The sequence below is a fragment of the Pseudophryne corroboree genome, assembly GCF_028390025.1.
Source record: "Pseudophryne corroboree isolate aPseCor3 chromosome 3 unlocalized genomic scaffold, aPseCor3.hap2 SUPER_3_unloc_69, whole genome shotgun sequence".
Taxonomy (NCBI): Eukaryota; Metazoa; Chordata; class Amphibia; order Anura; family Myobatrachidae; genus Pseudophryne; species Pseudophryne corroboree.
Window position 1 is genome coordinate 70391 of NW_026967562.1, and position 21680 is coordinate 92070.

Below are 21680 nucleotides of genomic sequence, written 5' to 3' on the forward strand. Positions count from 1 at the left end.
GCCAGGGAGCTACCCTCCAGCGGAGCTGTGAGGAAAAAATGGCGCCAGTGTGCTGAGGGAGATAGCTCCGCCCCTTTTTCGCGGACTTTCTCCCGCATTTTTATGGATTCTATCAGGGGTTAAAAAGCACCTATATAGCCTCTGGGGCTATATATGGTGCCAGTTCGCCAGCCAAGGTGTCAGTATTGCTGCTCAGGGCGCCCCCCCCAGCGCCCTGCACCCATCAGTGACCGCAGTGTGTGGTGTGCATGAGGAGCAATGGCGCACAGCTGCAGTGCTGTGCGCTACCTTGGAGAAGACAGAAGTCTTCAGCCGCCGATTTTCCGGACCACCTTCTTGCTTCTGGCTCTGTAAGGGGGACGGCGGCGCGGCTCCGGGAACGGACAATGAGGTCGGGTCCTGTGTTCGATCCCTCTGGAGCTAATGGTGTCCAGTAGCCTAAGAAGCCCAAGCTACCACCACTTAGGTAGGTTCGCTTCTTCTCCCCTTAGTCCCTCGTTGCAGTGAGCCTGTTGCCAGCAGGTCTCACTGAAAATAAAAAACCTAAACTATACTTTCTTTCTAGGAGCTCATGACAGCCCCCAGCCGGGCACAGGATTCTAACTGAGGTCTGGAGGAGGGTCATAGGGGGAGGAGCCAGTGCACACCAGATAGTCCTAAATCTTTCTTTAGATGTGCCCAGTCTCCTACGGAGCCGTCTATTCCCCATGGTCCTTACGGAGTCCCCAGCATCCACTAGGACGTCAGAGAAATTAGAAATAAGGAAGCAGAATCATCATTAAGTCTAATTATCAACTGATTCTGTGCGGGACCCATACACCTCTTTACTGCCACCAGCAGCCCCAGGTACTGCACTGCGGCCATCCGCCCTGTCTCCCACCCCACTACTGCCACCACCCTGTCTCCCCCACTACTGTCACCCACCCCACTACTGCCACATCTCCCCCCACTACTGTCACGCCCCATCTCCCCCAACTGCCACCCACCCCGTCTCCCCCCACTACTGCCACCTGCCCCATCTCGCCCCACTACTGCCCTGCCTCCCCAAACTACCGCCACCCACCCTGTATTCCCCCACTACTGTCACCGCCCCATCTCCCCCCACTACTGCCACTGCCCTGTATCCCCTCTGACACCTTAGCGCTGCTTGGGGACAATATTACCCACAGACAATGCATCCGGCAGCACCCGCTACAGCACTAGTGCCACCCACCCTGTCTCCACCTCTGACATCTAAGAACTTCTTGGGGATTCTTGGTACTGCTGGTAACAGTTCTTCATCTGCAGATGGCAGCAAGCAGGGCAGTAACAAGGCAGAAGATGCTTCTGGTACCATGGACCCTGGTCATGTAGGGTTGGGATAGCCCATAATGTAATAGAGTCACCATCTTACAGGCAGCTGGTGAAGGGAGCAGAGAATGGGTGTTATGTGGCAGGAACGGGCTGGTTAGGTAACAGCCTGGCTGCTGCATTCTGTACAAGCGGTGCAACTCTTTTACTGGTGACCCAGGTAGAGGACATTGCAGTAGTCTATGTGTGATGATACAAGTACATGTATGACTGTAGGTAGATCTTCTGAGGGAATAAAGTGTTGGAGTCTGGCTATGTTCCTCAGATGAGGATCTGATTGTGGCAGATACTGATGTCTAAGTGTCACTCCACTATCCAGGACACCAAGATTCCACACATAATCAGCATTTTGTAACTCTGAACCCCCAAGCGTAAGTCTGGTTGGTTTGCAAAGCTGAACTGTAGCCCTGCTCTTTGGTGGTGAGCTTAAAGACCTGCTTCACCAGGACTGAATCACAGCCAACTGACATCACCCACACTCAGCTAGACAACCATTTAGGATTGGTACTAGGTTCTCAGTACCTAGAGCAAAGACAGGTCATCTGTATAGCAGTGGTAGATGAGGCCATGACATCTGATTATTTCACCCAGTGGTAACATGTATATTGCAAAAAGCATAGGAGATAGGATAAGAACCTTGAAGAACAACGCATGGCAATGATAAGTATACTCCAGAAGATTAAAATGGTTCCTCACCTGAGTGATGTCTATTGTGTGTAACAAGAGATGATTTATTTCTCGGAGTATAGAAATGGCTTCTCACCTGTGTGACTTCTGTGATGTATAACAAGAACTGATTTCTGTGTAAAACATTTCCCGCACTCAGAGCAAGAAAATGGCTTCTCACCTGTGTGAGTTCTCTGATGTCTAACAAGATGTGATTTGTGTGCAAAACCTTTTCCACACTCAGAACATGGAAATGGCTTCTCACCTGTGTGACTTCTCTGATGTATAACAAGTTGTGATTTGTGTGTAAAACATTTCCCGCACTCAGAGCAAGAAAATGGCTTCTCACCTGTGTGACTTCTGTGATGTATAACAAGATCTGATTTACATGCAAAACATTTCCCACACTCAGAGCAAGAAAATGGCTTTTCACCTGTGTGACTTCTGTGATGTATAACAAGATCTGATTTACATGCAAAACATTTCCCACACTCAGAACATGGAAATGGCTTCTCACCTGTGTGCTCTCTCTGATGTCTAACAAGATTAGATTTCCAGGTAAAACTTTTCCCGCACTCAGAGCAAGAAAATGGCCTCTCACCTGTGTGCTTTCTCTGATGTCTAACAAGATATGATTTAAGTGCAAAACATTTCCCACACTCAGAACATGGAAATGGCTTCTCACCTGTGTGACTTCTCTGATGTATAACAAGATGTGATTTCTTTGTAAAACATTTCGCACACTCAGAACATGGAAATGGCTTCTCACCTGTGTGACTTCTCTGATGTATAACAAGTTGTGATTTCTTTGTAAAACATTTCCCACACTCTGAACATATCAGTGGCCTTTCACCTACCTTACCTGTGCGTGGGTTAATAGGCTTTGTGTTCTGTGTAAAACATTTGGCATCTATAGAACAGGGAAACACTGTATCTACTGTTAGAGCTGTAACAAATGCACCAATATCAGAGAGATCAGGAGAACATTTCCCAGGATCAGGGGGATCAGCTGATAAAGCTGGATGTATAATTGGGGTAATGGGATTATCTCCTGGAGAATCCTGTCTACTGTCATTATCTTTTATTTCACAATCCGGGGATAACATTAGATGTCCTTCCGAGATATTCCTGCTTGTGTGTTCATCTGCTGGAAATAAAATACATTATGGAAATGTGACATTTTCTGTAACAATATTAATCTTGTAAACAATAGGAGAAGACGACTCTCTGGGACACTTAATTGTAAATGTGTGTGTATAATAAAACATAACTTTTAATGAAGGCTTTATAATATTGTGTCTCAGATTATCATTGTGTCCACCCTCCTGAGAACACTCACAATAACAAATGTAATATTATAATAAGACTTAGATATATCTCTCTCTTGTACTGGTAACTAACCATGAAGTATAAATGGAGATGTAGTCACTCACCAAGTCCTGTGTCAGCACCAATGTAAAACAATGGATGGGGAACATATCGTATGAATTGGAGATTCTAGATGAACAATAACATCAGTCATATGAGCTGATGGATCAGAGAAATGTCTCCTAACGTTACTCCTGGAAGCATTGGTAAGGTAGCATTCCTTTATGTGTGTGCTCATACGCTGGTAAGCCTGTACATGTGTTACTCACCCTTATATAAAGGTATATTGCTACAGCAGAGTTGGTGTGGAACAAGGTACTTTACATGCAATACACCATATAATACCCTGTAATCATCATTATCTGCTAGGTTATAATCGACATTCTCTTACGTCCTAGAGGATGCGGGTCTGGGACTCCAGGTCGACAACAAAAAGGTCGACACACCTTAGGTTGACACCAATTGGTCGACACACCTTAGGTCGACATGGACAAAAGGTTGACATGGAAAAAGGGTTATTACTCAAACCTGCCTGTGGTACCAAAACCGGACGTTTCGGTAAGACCTATGTTGAACCTGAAGTCGTTGAACCCCTAACTTGAGGGTTTTCCAATTCAAGATTGAGTCTCAGAGAGCGGTGATCTCAGGTCTGGAGGAGGGGGATTTCCTAGTATCCCTGGATATCAAGGATGCGTACCTTCACATTCTGATCTGTCCACCTCACCAGGCCTATCTACGGTTTGCACTACAGGACTTTCACTATCAGTTCCAGACATTGCCATTTGGCCTCTCCACAGCACCAAGGATGTTCACCAAGGTCATGGCGGAGATGATGCTCCTCCTACGCAAACAGGGAGTGAACATAATTCTATATCTGGATGATCTGCTGATAAAAGAATCTTCCAAGGAGAAGCTATTGCAGAATATTTCACTCTCAACTCAACTACTCTGGGATCATGGATGGATCCTGAACCTTCCAAAGTTACATTTGAAATTGACAAGGAGACTGCACTTCCTGGGGATGATACTCGACACAGAAATGCAGAGGGTGTTTCTACCGGTGGAGAAAGCATTGGTGATCCAATCAATGGTCCGGGATGTCTTGAAACCTCCCCGGGTATCGGTTAATCAGTGCATTCGCCTTCTGTGGAAGATGGTATCCTCCTACGAGGCTCTACAATACGGAAGATTCCATGCACGCTTCATCCAGCTGGATCTCCTGGACAAGTGGTCGGGATCGCATCTTCACATGCACCAGTGAATATGCCTGAAAGCCAGAATTTCACTACTCTGGTGGCTGCAAACTTAGCACCTGCTCGAGGGCCACAGGTTCAGGATTCAGAATTGGATTCTTCTAACCATGGACGCAAGCCTCAAAGGTTGGGGAGTAGTCACCCAGGGAGAAAAGTCCAAGGAATGTGGTCAAGCCAGGAATCGGTCCTTCCAATAAACATTCTGGAACTAAGGGCCATATACAATGGCCTTCTACAAGCGGCTCATCTTCTGCAAGATCGAGCCATTCAGGTTTAGTCGGACAACGTCACAGCGGTGTCCTACATAAACAGTCAGGGTGGAACGAAGAGCAGGGCTGCAATGTCAGAGGTAACAAGAATCCTCCTCTGGGCAGAAAGACACGTGCTGGCGCTGTCTGCGATCTTCATTCCGGGAGTGGACAACTGGGAAGCGGACATCGTCAGCAGACACGATCTCCATCTAGCAGAATGGGGCCTCCACCCGGAGGTATTCACAGAGGTAACACGCCGATGGGGTGTACCTCAGATAGACATGATGGCCTCTCGTCTCAACAAGGAGCTTCAGAGGTACTGTTCCAGGTCACGAGACCCACAGTCAGTGGCGGTAGACGCCTTGGTGACTCCGTGGGTGTTCCAGTCAGTGTATGTGTTCCCTCCACTTCCACTCATCCCAAGGATTCTCAAACTAATAAAAAGATCAAAAGTTCCGTCGATCCTCATTGCTCTGGACTGGCCAAGGCGGGCTTGGTACGCGGATCTTCTGGCATTACTGCTGGAGGATCCGAGGCCTCTTCCTCTTTGCGAGGACCGTTTACTGCAGGGGCCGTTTGCCTATCAAGACTTACTGCGGCTATGTTTCATGGCATGGAGGTTGAACGTCAGATCTTAACTCGGAAAGGCATTACGAATACGGTTATTCATACTCTGATCCAAGCTAAGAAGGGAGTAACATCTAATCATAACCATCGGATTTGGAAAAAGTATGTTTCTTGGTGTGAATCCAAGAAGTTTCCTACGGTGGAGTTTCAACTGGGACATTTTCTCTTCTTTCTGCAAGCTGGTGTGGATGTTGGCCTACGCTTGGCCTCCATCAAGGTCCAGATTTCGGCCTTGTCTATTTTCTTCCAGAAACAATTGGCTGCTATCCCTGAGGTTCAGACTTTCTTGAAAAGAGTTCTGCACATACAACCACCCTTTGTGCCTCCTATGGCACCTTGAGATCTTAAAGTGGTGCTGCAGTTGCTGCAATCGGATTGCTTCAAACCTTTACAGGAGGTGGACGTAAAGTTTCTTACTTGGAAGGCGGTCACGTTGTTGGCCTTGGCTTCTGCCAGACGCGTATCAGAATTGGGGGCATTGTCGCACAAGAGCCCCTACTTGATTTTCCACGAGGACAGAGCTGAGCTCAGAACGCGTCAGCAATTTCTACCTAAGGTTGTGTCGGCTTTTCATATCAACCAACCTATTGTGGTGCCAATTTCATGCTGGATCAGGCTTACTATCCACTTACTATCCAGCATGCTTATTCCACGGCAGGATTGCCAATTCCAAAATCTGTTCAGGCCCACTCTACCCGTAAAGTGGGTTCTTCCTGGGCAGCTGCCCAGGGTGTCTCGGCTATTCACCTTTGCCGAGCAGCTACTTTGTCAGGGTCGAACACGTTTGCTAAGTTTTACAAGTTCTATACTTCGGCTTCTGAGGACTTCAAGTTTGGTCAATCAGTTCTGCAGGAACCTCAGCACTCTCCCTCCTGTTCTGGGAGCTTTGGTACATCCCCATGGTACTAAATGGACCCCAGCATCCTCTAGGACGTAAGAGAAAATAGGATTTTAATTACTTACCGGTAAATCCTTTTCTCGTAGTCCGTAGAGGATGCTGGGCGCCCGCCCTGTGCTTCGTATAACTGCAGTGTTACATGAGTCAGTATTGTTGTTTTCGCCGTTGCTGAATTGTTCGAAGTTGGTTAGTTTGGCTTTCCTTTTTGTTATGTGTGAGCTGGTGTGAATCTCACCACTATCTGTGTATTTCCTTCTCTCAAAGTATGTCCATCTCCTTGGGCACAGTTTCTAGACTGAGTCTGGTAGGAGGGGCATAGAGGAAAACCAGCCCACACTATTAAACTCTTAAAGTGCCAGTGGCTACCAAAGGACCCATCTTTAGCCGATGGTACTAAATGGACCCCAGCATCCTCTAGGATGTAAGAGATAGTAGATTATAACTTAGCAAATGATGATGATGATTACAGGGTATCATATAGTGTATTGCATGTAAAGTACCTTGTTTCACACCTACTCTGCTGTAGCAATATACCTTATATAAGGGTGAGTAACACATGTACAGGTTTACCGGTAGGTAATTAAAATCCTATTTTTACATCCCCATCATCAGTGTCTTACCTCTATTCTCTCAATAGTAATAAGGATGATGTGTGTATGGTAAGTATGATATAGAGAATGACATATCAGAATCTATACAGTTGCCGCCATACTTCTGCTTCTCATACGTGTGCTACTGGCAGCAGTGAACATCTGAGTGAGAGTGCAGGGAAGACAGCAGAGTCTGATGAGAAAGAGATTGGATCTGACTTTGCAGGGATGTACCACACCTGTCACCCCTGTTAGTATTTAAAATAATAAATAAGAGGGGAGAGGTCCATCCAGACGTGCTTCCTGGAGCTCTCCTCACTAAGTGGCTTCTTATCTACCCTACCTGATAGCTCTCAGCCGCCGCTGGGACCAAGACCCAATCTATTAAGTCCCCCATTCCTACTGCCCTAAAGCTTCTCGCTCCACTCACTCCGGGCACCGTTCACTGCCGCAGCCTAGTGACGCCTATGAAGCCACGGGCTGTATTCTGGGGCTATGTGCGCCCAGTCTTTCCTGCACGCTCCAGACACCTGACTTGAAGGCGTTTTTGGCTCAGGCAGGAGCACTTGCTCTCCAGATAACACGGGTGCGCAGGTCCCGCTACTGCTGGGGACAGAACGGGCTGCCCACAGTCACCGGAGCCCGGCGGTGATATTGGGAGGTGAGGTGGCTGCCATTTTGGATCCTGGTGCCCGGCCATCGCATGCTTTGCCTACTGCCTTCAATAAGGTTTAATATAAATAAGTGTCCTGGCGGCTGGACTGGGGTCACTACACTAAACTGAAGCATTTGCCTGGAGGTGAAACTACCTTCTATTTATATGGTACCACTATAATCTACTTCCTCTCAGTCTACATGCAGAGCCCAGTATCAAGTATCGTCTGAGTACAGCTCATTACACTCTGATTACAACCTCACAGTATATTATTTTGTGGATTTATCCACTGAATATATTTTGCCATTTGTGTCTCTCTGTGCTGAGTACTTCACGTCTGTGGTCACGCTGACCTCTAGTGGAATTTCTCGGTCATTACTGTGTTATTTGAGTTGTATTACATCATGTTGACCTGAAATTTTGGCTCGGATTACCCCGTCACCCCGACTAAGAATATCATTTTGAACTGGGTCATCTTGATGTAACCTCCTGACAGCGTACTACTGCTCCTTTTATTCATAGATCATTTGTATTTTCCTATCTCTGAGAGGTCAGTCTCTTTGTAGCCGGCTTACCATGCCTCCAAAAAAGGTTAAAAGGTACCAAATCGTCTCCACCTGTCCATCTCTTTGGTACTTCGAATTCAGGAGGTCCTTCTGAGACCACTACATCATCTGCTTCTTCTTGTCAGACGCACAGCCCAGCTGTAATGGCTGAAGACGTCTTAAGACATCCTAGATGGTCCTGTTACTCTACGCTCTATACCAGTGGTTCTCAAACTCGGTCCTCAGGACCCCACACAGTGCATGTTTTGCAGGTAACCCAGCAGGTGCACAGGTGTATTAATTACTCACTGACACATTTTTAAAGGTTCTGTTAGGCGCCGGGGTCCGCTCGTCGGTGCGGCCCGGCGCCTAGCAACCAGGGACGCCGTGCGCGTACAGCCGCCGGCTCCCTGGCAACGCTGGACGCCGGGCGCACGGAGCCGCTCAGACCCTAGCAACGGGGACGCCACGTTCGGGCCGCGTTCCCCGTTGCTGGGTCTTTTCTAATTTGTATTAATGGTGTGCTGGCCGTGCAGCATGCAAGCTGCACGGCATTACTTGTGATTACCCAGTCTGGCTCCTGATTGGGGAGCTCACAGTTATAAGCACCCTTTGGACTTCTCACAGACGCCGGTGATAGCTTCCTGTTTGCCTGTGTCAGTTACAGAGAGTTTCCAGTCCTGCTCAATCCGGTTGTTCCTGTCCTCAGTGATCCTGTACTCGGAAGTTTGTCATCTATTCCTGGAGTCTGACCGAGCACCTTTAACATCCTGTGGTGTTCGTGAGTCGCGGCGTAGCCGTGTGTTGCGGCTTGACTGCTTACTGTTTATTATTTTGTATCTTTGTGTTCTGGAGCTTTTGCGGAGGATTCCGCTCCCCCTGGTCCACTCTGGTATCCAGCGGTGCTGGATAGGAGTGACGGATCAGTGGATCTTTGGTTGTCCTTTTCCCTGGCGGCTAGTCCGCACATACTTCTTTGGTTAAGTTAGTTAGCTTGTAACCCCTGGCCTGGTTGCTTAGTCAGAGGGCCCCTTGTTATCACCCTGTCTCAGATTTCCCTTTGTCTCCCATTAAGACCTGAGGGGGCATCGGGGTTGGGCAGACATAATCCGCCCTTCGAACGCGGCTGCCATGGGCTCAAGCAACCATAGTCTCGCAGGGGATTTCTGATAACACGGGCAAGACAACGGAGTTAGGGCGCCAGGGGTTACTAGGCTCTCCTGCTCCCACAACCAGTATATCTTTCCAGTACTCAGACCTCTGCCATAAGATCTCCTCTGGTCTGGAGTACGGGAATCATAACATTATCACCGGCCAGACTAAAATTTAAAATTAACAGGAGTTAATTTTTCCCTTGTTCAGTTGGGAGATTTGTCGGCCTCATGAATCCCACCGGTGTCGGGCCAAATCCTGGCCAGCTTCTAGTTAGCCAGATTCAAGAACTTACTCAGATGGTTCAGGATCTGTCCCTTCGGGTGAGGTCACAGGAAGATCTGTTACGGACTTTCCCAAGGGTCATTCCTGAACCAAAAATGCATCTGCCTGACCGTTTTTCTGGGGATAGAAAACAGTTTTTTAATTTTAAAGAGTCTTGTAAACTTTATTTTCGTTTGAGACCAGTCTCCTCAGGTACGGAGGCTCAGCGGGTTGGAATTATTATTTCTCTGCTTCAGGGGGATCCTCAGACCTGGGCTTTTGGTTTAAAGACAGACGATCCGGCTTTATTTTCTGTAGACGCCTTTCTGAAGTCTTTAGGACTGTTATATGACGACCCTGATAGAGAGGCATCCGCCGAGACTCAGTTGCGTGCTCTCAGACAGGGTAGGAATCCCGCAGAGAATTATTGTACGGAGTTTCGCCGTTGGTCGAACGACTGTGGATGGAATGACCCAGCCCTGCGCAGTCAGTTTCGCCTCGGCTTATCTGAGTCTATAAAAGACAGTCTCCTTCAGTATCCCGCTCCTGAGACTCTCGATAAACTCATGGAGCTCTCTATTAAGATTGATCGTCGGCTCAGAGAGCGGAGGGCTGAAAAAGGAGCATCTGTCGGGTCAACTCCTTGTGTTTTTTCCATCCCTGTGGACATAGAGGAGCCTATGCAGATAGGTCTCTCCAAACTGTCTCCTGAAGAAAGAACCAGAAGGCAAAATTCTGGTCTTTGTTTATACTGTGGAGGTAAGGGACATTTTGCCCGTAGTTGTCCGAACAAGTCGGGAAACGTCTCGACCAAGTGAATTGTGAGGGGGTTCACTTTGGTCTGCAGCTTATCTCCTCAAATAATTCACTGTTAGTCCCAGCTAAAGTTTCCTTTGGCAGCCTCTGTTCCTCGGTCTCTGTTTTTGTGGACAGTGGAGCTGCAGGGAACTTTATGGATTTAACATGGGCCAAGACCTTAGGTATTCCTCAGTTAGCCTTGGGTAGGTGTATCACCATGCATGGTTTAGATGGGAGTCCCTTGTCCAATGGGGTTATTTCTCTCTGTACACCTCCTGTTCTACTCTCGGTAGGAGCTCTGCATTCTGAAAAAATTGAGTTTTTCCTCACCCATTGCCCAGCAGTTCCAGTGGTTCTGGGTCACCCTTGGCTGGCCTTTCATAATCCCATCATTGATTGGCAGTCGGGGGAGATCTCACAATGGGGTACCATCTGTAATAAAGAATGTATTACGCTTCCCATCAGAATAGCTGCTGCCATTCCCGCACCCATTCCTGTGGAATACCAGGATTTTGTTGATGTTTTTTCCAAGGGCAATGCGGATATTCTGCCTCCCCATAGGCCTTATGATTGCGCTATTGAGCTAATTCCTGGTGCCACTTTGCCTAAGGGAAGGTTATATGCATTGTCTGGACCTGAAACCGTGGCCATGAATGAGTATGTTAAAGAAAGCCTAGGGAAAGGATTTATCAGGCCATCTAAATCCCCTTTAAGTGCAGGCTTCTTTTTCGTAGAGAAGAAGGATGGTTCACTCAGACCCTGCATTGACTTTAGAGCCTTGAATAAAATCTCAGTAAAAAATACTTACCCTCTGCCACTGATCTCTGTCCTCTTTGATCAGCTACGTTCGGCTGTGAATTTTTCTAAGATTGACCTGAGAGGAGCATATAACCTCATCAGAATCAAGTCAGGGGATGAGTGGAAAACGGCATTCAGTACTCAGTCAGGCCACTATGAGTATCTGGTTATGCCACTCGGCCTGTCTAACGCTCCGGCAGTTTTCCAGGATCTCATTAACGATGTGCTCCGTGAATTTCTTGGAAAATTCGTTGTAGTCTACTTAGACGATATTTTGATTTATTCTGACTCTGTAGAACAACATGTTACCCAGGTGCGTCAGGTTCTAAAAAAATTACGTGAAAATCACCTATATGCCAAGCTGGAGAAGTGTGAATTTCATGTCACGGAGGTATCCTTTTTAGGATACATTATTTCCCCTCGGGGATTCCGTATGGAACCAAAAAAGCTCCAAGCCATCCTCAGTTGGGCGCAACCCACCAACTTAAAAGCAATTCAGCGCTTTTTAGGGTTTGCGAACTACTATAGAAGATTTATTCACTCTTTCTCTGACCTAGTTGCTCCCATTGTGGCACTGACTAAAAAGGGAGCAGATCCTACCAATTGGTCACGTGAAGCTGAGTTATCTTTTCAGGCCTTGAAACAAGCCTTTGTCTCAGCCCCTGTCCTCAGACACCCCAACCCAGAATTGCCTTTCATTGTTGAGGTTGATGCCTCAGAGGTTGGAGTAGGGGCTATCCTGTCTCAGAAGGATCCGGATTCCCTTGAATTACATCCTTGTGCCTTTATGTCCAGGAAATTCTCTTCTGCTGAATCCAACTACGATGTTGGTAACCGGGAATTGCTGGCTATTAAATGGGCTTTCGAGGAGTGGAGGCATTGGCTTGAGGGAGCGACTCATATCATTTCAGTTTTGACTGATCACAAAAATCTTCAATACATTGAATCAGCTAAACGACTGAATGCCCGGCAGGCTCGTTGGGCTTTATTTTTTACTCGTTTCAAATTCATTATCACCTTCAGGCCAGGTTCCAAGAATACCAAGGCAGATGCCCTGTCACGCAGTTTTCTTCCAGTTCAAGACAACAGTCCTGTTACTCCCATACTTCCGTCTTCAGTCATTCGGGCAGGCCTCACACAGGATTTATTTACCCAGTTAAAGCTGCTTCAACATCAAGCTCCTGGAAATACTCCTGCTGGTCGTCTTTTTGTCCCTGAGTTTTTGAGAGCAACTGTTTTGACGGAGTTTCATGATAGCAAAGTTGCCGGGCATCCGGGAATCGCTAAGACTTTGGAATTAGTCTTCCGCTCAGTATGGTGGCCTGGTCTTTCCAAAGACATTAAGGAGTTTGTTTTTTCGTGTCAGGTCTGTGCACAGCATAAAGTTCCCCGTTCTTTGCCTATCGGTCAGCTTATGCCCTTGAATGTTCCTCTTAGGCCATGGTCTCATATCTCCATGGATTTTGTGGTGGACCTCCCTCTGTCAGCCGGATGCCGAGTCATATGGGTGGTAGTGGACCGTTTTAGCAAAATGGCCCATTTCATTGCTCTTCCCCGATTGCCATCTGCCCAGGGATTGGCAGTCTTGTTCCTCCGCCATGTTTTCAGACTCCATGGGTTACCCACTGATATTGTTTCTGATCGGGGTCCACAATTCATTGCACAGTTTTGGAAATCTTTTTGTGTCTCATTGAAGATGAAATTATCTTTAACGTCAGGCTACCATCCCCAATCCAACGGGCAGACTGAGCGAGTTAATCAATCACTAAAACAATATTTGCGTTTGTACTCGGCCAAACTCCAAAATGACTGGTCTGAGTTTCTTCCATTGGCGGAGTTCGCTTACAATAATGCCTGTCATTCCTCCACCAATGTGTCTCCATTTTTTGCAGTTTTTGGTTTTCACCCCAGAGCTAATTCCTTTTTTCAACATTCCTCTGTCTCCTCACTGACCTTGACCTCTCATCTTAGGCTCATTTGGAGAAAAGTGCACCTGGCTCTCAGAAAAGCGGCATTTCAGGAAAAGAGATTTTCTGACAGGCTCCGGCGGCCGTGCACTTTTAAAGTAGGAGATAGGGTATGGTTGTCGACTCGCAACATTAAACTTCGACAAACCTCAGCCAGATTGGGTCCTAAATTTATTGGACCATTTCACATTATCAAAAAAGTCAATCCAGTTGCCTTCCGGTTACGTTTACCAAAAACTTTACGGATCGGAAATACTTTCCATTGCTCATTGCTGAAACCATTTGTCTCGTCCAGTAGATTTCCTCGTAAGATATCTCAGGGGAGATCACCAATAGATGTACAGGGTCAGCAGGAGTTCTTGGTGGAGAAGGTTCTCGACTCCAAGTTGTCCCGGGGTCGGCTTTATTTTTTGGTGCATTGGAGAGGTTATGGTCCAGAAGAAAGGTCTTGGGTCCTGGATAAGGATCTCCATGCCCCGAGGCTCAAGAGGGCATTTTTTCGAGAATTTCCCCAGAAACCTGGCTTTAGGGGTTCCTTGACCCCTCCTCAAGGGGGGGGGGTACTGTTAGGCGCCGGGGTCCGCTCGTCGGTGCGGCCCGGCGCCTAGCAACCAGGGACGCCGTGCGCGTACAGCCGCCGGCTCCCTGGCAACGCTGGACGCCGGGCGCACGGAGCCGCTCAGACCCTAGCAACGGGGACGCCACGTTCGGGCCGAGTTCCCCGTTGCTGGGTCTTTTCTAATTTGTATTAATGGTGTGCTGGCCGTGCAGCATGCAAGCTGCACGGCATTACTTGTGATTACCCAGTCTGGCTCCTGATTGGGGAGCTCACAGTTATAAGCACCCTTTGGACTTCTCACAGACGCCGGTGATAGCTTCCTGTTTGCCTGTGTCAGTTACAGAGAGTTTCCAGTCCTGCTCAATCCGGTTGTTCCTGTCCTCAGTGATCCTGTACTCGGAAGTTTGTCATCTATTCCTGGAGTCTGACCGAGCACCTTTAACATCCTGTGGTGTTCGTGAGTCGCGGCGTAGCCGTGTGTTGCGGCTTGACCGCTTACTGTTTATTATTTTGTATCTTTGTGTTCTGGAGCTTTTGCGGAGGATTCCGCTCCCCCTGGTCCACTCTGGTATCCAGCGGTGCTGGATAGGAGTGACGGATCAGTGGATCTTTGGTTGTCCTTTTCCCTGGCGGCTAGTCCGCACATACTTCTTTGGTTAAGTTAGTTAGCTTGTAACCCCTGGCCTGGTTGCTTAGTCAGAGGGCCCCTTGTTATCACCCTGTCTCGGATTTCCCTTTGTCTCCCATTAAGACCTGAGGGGGCATCGGGGTTGGGCAGACATAATCCGCCCTTCGAACGCGGCTGCCATGGGCTCAAGCAACCATAGTCTCGCAGGGGATTTCTGATAACACGGGCGAGACAACGGAGTTAGGGCGCCAGGGGTTACTAGGCTCTCCTGCTCCCACAACCAGTATATCTTTCCAGTACTCAGACCTCTGCCATAAGATCTCCTCTGGTCTGGAGTACGGGAATCATAACAGGTTCGCAGGTGGAGCTAATTATTTCACTTGTGATTCTGTGAGGAGATCTGCAAAACATGCACCGTGTGGGGTGCTGAGGACCGAGTTTGAGAACCTGTGCTCTATACATTCTGTTATCTGCATTTAAGGACTGAAATTATCTCAGAATTTAACTCTAATATTCAAGTTTTTGAGGTCTAGTATCAGGGAAATGGGCACTCGTACAGACTAAGATGAAAAAGACTGTTGCGTCTCACAAAGATCTGATTTCAGCACATTACACCCTTCAGGAAGACATGGGGCTAAATTTACTAAGATGGGAGTTCTATTTAAGATGGGATATTGCCCATAGCAACCAATCAAGTTTCAGGTATTACCTTCTAGAAGGTGCTAGATTAATGAGAAGTAAAAGCTGATTGGTTGCTATGGGCAACATCCCATCTTAAATAGAACTCCCATCTTAGTAAATTTTCCCCATGACCTCTATTCGTGATAAAGTCATTGATTTAGAAGACAGATCTTGGAGAAATAATATCAGAATAATGGGCGTTCCAGATTCTGCTACAAATGCTGAGCTTTATGATTATGCCACGGTCCTCTTTTCAGAAACTTACACCGAAGGCTTCTGCCGCGGACCTTCTTATTGATAGGATCCATAGACTCCCAAAGTCCAAACAGGCCCCTATCCAAGCACAGAGGGACACTCTGCTCAGGGTCCACTTTTTTCATATTAAAGAACTCATTCTACAGACTGCTTTGCCTTCCTCATCCACAGCTGAGTGACTGGATAATCTGCAGATATTTCCAGATATTTCTCCTGCGACGCTGGCCAAAAGGCGTCTATTCCACCCAAGGAAATGTACAATACAAATTGGTATTTCCTACTAAGGTTATTGTAATGCGAAACTGCGCCTTCGCAGTGATACCTTCAACCGAGGATGGCCCTGCTATTCTGAAATAATAGGATTTTAATACCTATCGGTATAGCCTTTTCTTTTAGTCCGTAGGGGATACTGGGATGGTCTTAGTACCATGGGGTATAGATGGGGTCCATTGGAGCCTGGCTGTCACGATCCGGGTATCTGGACGCCATTATTTACCTTTCAGGTGTCTGCTAAGGCTGGCTCAGTGTCCTAGGCCCGGTTTCCAGCTATGTTGCTAGCATTTATATGTCATGTCTCATCCTGCTGATCCATGGATATTGTCCTTCCAATGCCCGGGCAACTGGCATGGCGTCACCTGCCGGCGGGGCCTCGGGCATCGTCTCCTATTCTCAACGCACTACAGGGTATGTGGCACTCTTCACCTACTGCAGTCGCGGCCATCCATGCTGGAGGTTTGAGACGCAAGTCGGCGTTCTCTGTGTTTACCGCCGCCATTACAGAGGAATCTCCATGTGGTGTTACAAACAAGGTTTCCCTCCATTGGCCGGTATGGGCGCAGCCATCTTAGTTTCAGTCACATGATCCTGACCTCCAATCCATAGCTCCGCTGAAGTCTGACTAATTGCTCATCGGGTCTGGTAAGGACATTCCATCTCTGGGACATTAAGAACTGTACCTACTGCTACCAGTACCCTGTGGCCATTACCAAACCCATAGTTATCCAGGAACTGTTTTATCTGCTGTATATCTTCATTAATTTATCACTGCTGTGAATACATGGAGTTCTGTTAATAAACTTTTATTGACTTTTAATCCTGGTTGTCGTGGTCACACCTTCGGGCAACCTTTCTACATCTTACTCGTATGTCCAGGGGTCTGATTAAACCTCCGAAGTTTAGCTTCACCTCAGCCCCTACAACTGAGGCTTCCTCCTGTCAGCTCAAGCCCTCAGTTGTGACACTGGCACTTTAAATCTTCTTCAGAGTGTGCTGGCTCCTCCCCTCTATGCCCCTCCTGTAGACTCAGTCTAGGAAAACTGTGCCCGAGGAGACAGACATACTTTGAAAGGCGGAAAAGAGACAAGAAAGTTGTGAGAGAACGAACCAGCACACAACATAACAAGAGGATAGCTACACTAAACACAACTTGAAAATAGGGACAGCAAAAGCAGACCCAAACTACAACACACAAGAACAACTTGTGCTAGAAAATATCAAAGCATAGAGGCCCAGTATCCCCTATGGACTAGAAGAAAAGGATTTACCGGTAGGTATAAAAATCTTATTTTCTCTAATGTCCAAGGGGATACTGGGATGGTCTTAGTACCATGGGGAAGTTCCAAAACTCCAAACCGGGTGGAAGAGTGCTGAGACCCCATCAGAACTGATTGACCAAACTGAAGGTCCTCAGTAGCCAAGGTGTTGAACCTTTAAAACTTAACAGCGTGTTCGAACCCAACCAAGTAGCTGCCCAGCATAATTGCAAAGCCGAGACACCCCGGACAGCCACCTAGGAAGAACCCACTGACCGTGTGGAGTGGGCCTGAACAGACCTCGGCAGCGGCAAAGCCGCCGAAGAGTGAGCCTGTTGGATCGTAAGCCTGATCCAACACACAATAGACTACTTCGACGCAGTACAATCAATCTTTGAAGCATCATAGAGAACAAAAAGCGAGTCTGATTTTCTGAGACGAGCTGGCCTCTTGACATAAATCTCCAAAGCCCGAACCACGTCCATGGACATTGGTGTAACAGATGTGCCAGTGACAACCAGAACCACCATCGGCCAATTGATATGAAATGCTAACACCACCTTAGGCAAGAATGTCCAGCGAGTTTTAAGCACCGCTCTATCCTCATGAAACACCAGAGAAGGACTCTTACAGGATAAGGCCCCTAATTTCAAGGCCAACAACATGATAGCCTGTCAAATACTCCATGTCCACCTTGTGTAAATGTTCAATCAAACCGATTGGAGAAAGGCCAGAACCAAATTGAGAACTCATGGCGCTGTGGGAGGAACAAAGGGTGGTCGAATATAAAGGACACCTGTCAAGAACATCTGGACCACTGGGAGAACAGCCAATTGTTCCCTGGAAGAAAAAGACAAGGCTGAGATTTGAACTTTTATGGAGCCTAAACGTAGGCCCACATCCACAACAGCCTGCAGGAAGTGCAATAAATGTCCCAGATGAAAATCCACAGCAGAATACTGTTGACCCTCACACCAAGAGACACATTTCTTCCATGTGCTTTGGGTCACTGCACCACAACCATGGAGGCTTGCATCCGTTGTCAACAGAATCCAATACTGAATTCTGAAGTGTTGACCCTCCAGGAGGGAGATCAGCAGCCACCATAAGAGGGAAATCCTGGCGTTTGGTGAATGGCATATCATCTGGCGCATGTGCAGATGTGACCCAGACCATTTGTCCAGCAGATCCAGCTGGAATGGTCATGCATGGAATCTTCCGTACTGAATTGCGTCGTAGGAGGACATCATCTTTCCCAGTATGCAAAGATGTACCGAGATTTTGTTCAGCTTCAAAATGGAACATACTATCGTATGAATTGTCTTTGCCTTGTCCATAGGAAGGAACAACTTCTGAGACACCGTGTCCAATATCATTACCAGGAACTGAAGCCTCTGCGTAGGTTCTAGGTGGGATTTCTGCAGATTGAGAATCCACCCATGATCAGTGAGTAGTCGTGTTTGAAGGCTGATCTTTTCCATCAACTGTGCTCTGTAAACAATGGGGGTAATTCCAAGTTGATCGCAGCAGGATTTTTGTTAGCAGTTGGGCAAAACTATGTGCACTGCAGGGGAGGTAGATATAACATGTGCAGAGAGACATAGATTTGGGTGTGGTGAGTTCAATCTGCAATCTAAATTGCAGTGTAAAAATAAAGCAGTCAGTATTTACCCTGCACAGAAACAAAATAACCCACCCAAATCTAACTCTCTCTGCAAATGTTATATCTGCCTCCCCTGCAGGGCACATGGTTTTGCCCAACTGCTAAATAATTTCCTGCTGCAATCAACTTGGAATTACCCACAATGTTCACTTCCTGCTTGTGGAGTTGTAGCAACATCTCTGCCATCACCCCTGATAACACCCTCAGTGCTGTTGATAGACCGAAAGGCAAGGCCTGGACCTGGTAGTGACTGTGCTGCAGTGCAAACATGAGGTAAGCCTGAAGAGGCGGCCATATTGGGATGTGAAGATACGCATCCCTAATATCCAGAGAAACCAGGAATTCCCCTTCTTCCATGTCATGCTTGGCTTGAGTTGGGGATATGACGACTGATAATTGACTGAGGGAGCAGCTATCGGCAAAGGCAGGAAACGAGGTGGCTGAATGTAGTTCTTACTCATGGATTGAAGTCTTAGGCCCAAAGATGTAGAGGGGTAGGGAATGAGGACAATGACCGAGAATGATACAGTGAAGAAAGAGGAAGTCAGTTTATATGAGACCTCAATCATACACAACAACTAGGAGAGAAGTCTGAGTGAATTCTGAAAGACAAAAGGTTCATGACTTGTAAACGATGCTGAAGAATACTGAATGAAGACGTGACTTGTGATTTGTAAACAATGCTGAAGAGCGTATCGCTGTGAGCACCATCAGCAAAACATAGACACTCTACCAGATAGAGGGCCCAGTGGTTAAACCACAAGAGCAGGTGGACTGGGAGCAAAGGACTGCAATAACAGAACTGACCACCAGGCGGACACAACAGAACCAGGACACCAGGGGTTAACCTGGGAGTGCGGAGCGCAGGGCACCTTACAGCAGCAAGTAACTTGAAGTACTGGCAACATAGCTAAGCATCAACCCCTTTTTATAAGGGAAGCCTGTACCTGATTGGCTGGAAGTGAACTGGGATACCTATTGACTTGGATTTTATCTCCAACATGGTGGCTTCCTGCACAGAGGACACATATGGAACCAGCACAAAGCCACTACTTCTGGCCTCAGCCTCCCAGATGCCGCACTCCAGCAACAGGACACTTGGAAACAGACACCTCCGGCTGCCATGCTCCGCTCCCCAGTACCCGGACCCCAGCCTCCAGATGCCCGGCAGCCGCACCGGAGGACCTTGCTGCTGTAGCTCCTATCCATCGCAGTGTCATCAGCCAGCTAAGAGGAAGGCCACAGGGACCAGAGCCGGAGGTAAGACTACGGATGCTGACAGTACCCCCCTTTTTATGGTGGTCTCCGAACACCCACGCTGCTTAGTGGGATTCTTGGCATGAAAGGCACAACTCAGTCTTGGAGCATGAACATCCTCTGCATCCACCAAAGATCTTTCCTCCGGACCATATCTTCTCCAATCCATGAGATACTGGAGACGACCATACCTCTTGCGGAAGTCAAGAAACTTATGAACCTCAAATTCCTCCTTTTGAGCAGCTTGAACCTTGGAGGTTAAGGGAAAGCTGTCAGAAAATGATTTAGTACAAGAGGCTTTAGCAGAGAAATGTGAAAGGCATTGGGAATTTTCAAATAGGGAGGCAGTGTCACCTTGTAAGAAACAGGATTCAACACTCTTTTGATAGGATATGGACCGATGAATCTTGGAGAAAACTTTTTGGTAGGAACTTTGAGTCTGAGGTTTCTGGTGGCAATCCAAACACGATCTCCCACTTTGAGACGAGGAACAGCCCTATGTCTCCAATCAGCGTAGGTCTTTTATTTCTGGGAAGTCTTAAGTAGCGCCTTATGAATTTGTCTCCAAATCTTAGTGAACTTTCGAAGAGCAGATTCAGCAGCAGGAACCTCAAGAGGTGGGAGAGATTAGAAGGAAGGAACTCATGGATGAAAACTATAGTTAATGAAGAAAGGAGTGGAATTGGTAGAAGAATGATATAGGTTACTGTATGTAAACTCAGCAAATGGGAAGTAATTCTTCCAGTCTTCCTGAGCAAGGAACATGAACATCCGTAAGAAAGTTTACAGATCTTGGTCGACTCTTTCAGTCTGTCCGTCAGTCTGGGGATGGTAGGCTGAAGAGAAGTTCAACTTGATTCCTAAGACAGAGCAGAGAGCTTTTCAGAACTTGGCAATGAATTGAGGACCCTGATCAGAAACTATTTCCTGTGGAAGGCCATGCAAATGAAAAATCTATGAGAAAAATAATATGGATAGCTGAGCAACAGAGGGAAGACCGGTGAGGGGTATGAAGTGAGCCATCTTCAAAAATCATTCCACAATGACCCAAATGGTGTTGTGCCCTCTGGAGACTGGCAAATCGGTTATGAAATCCAGAGAGATGTGAGTCCAAGGCTTTTGAGGTGTTGGAAGTGTATGAAAAATACCCAAGGGAGATGTTTGTGGACTTTTATGTTGAACACACTTGGAACAGGCTGCTACAAATTCAAAGACATCCATTTTAATATGAGGCCACAAGTAGAATCACTGAATGAATTTGAGAGTCTTAAGACCACCGGCATGACCCATGAAATATGAAGAATGAGCCCACGTACGTAATTTCATGCAAAATTTTGGTGCTACAGAAGTTCTCCCCGGAGGAGGTAGAGGAACAGTACGAGTTGAAGCAAATGAAGCCGGATTCAGAATAAATTGTTTCTCAGGGGAGTTGAGTGAATCATCCGTTTGAAAAGAACGAGAAAGTGCATCTGCTCTTCGATTTAAGGTTCCTGGGCGGTTAAAGAGTTTGAAGGAGAACAGAGTGAAGAAGAGAGCCCACCTGGCTTGCCATGGGTTTAAACAACGAGTTTAAACAATGGGTTTAAGCCATCATGGAAGGACTTGGAGAAGACGGGATGGGAGAAGATTCTGAATGATCAGGACTGGGGCTCAATGTTAGTTGATTAGGAAGAAGAAAAGGTCTCAAGTCAGTTTGAGAGGTTTCCTGTTGAGGACGAGGTTTAGCTTTCTTATGAGATGATTTTCCAGTTCTACCCATTCTTCAGCATAACATTACGGAGATTAGAGAACAAGGTCAGGAGGCCAGTAGCAACATAGCAGAAGTATTGAAGTGTGGAAATAGGGAGACATCAGTGAGCATAGACCCCCAGTGGCCATCGGTTACAGAAACATCGTGAGGTCAGTTGTTTATGGGTAATAGCA

General features: G+C 47.1%; 1 protein-coding gene across 1 annotated transcript in view; it reads right to left on the reverse strand.

The window, feature by feature from the left end:
- Positions 1 to 1115: 1115 nt before the first annotated feature.
- LOC134984593 (oocyte zinc finger protein XlCOF22-like) overlaps positions 1116 to 21680 on the reverse strand; it is a 32478-nt gene continuing 11913 nt past the window's right edge. Inside the window, exon 5 of the mRNA XM_063950142.1 lies at positions 1116 to 3160. Within this exon, the coding sequence (XP_063806212.1) occupies positions 2082 to 3160 (1079 nt within the window). The 3' untranslated portion in view covers positions 1116 to 2081. The remainder of the gene's footprint in view (positions 3161 to 21680) is intronic.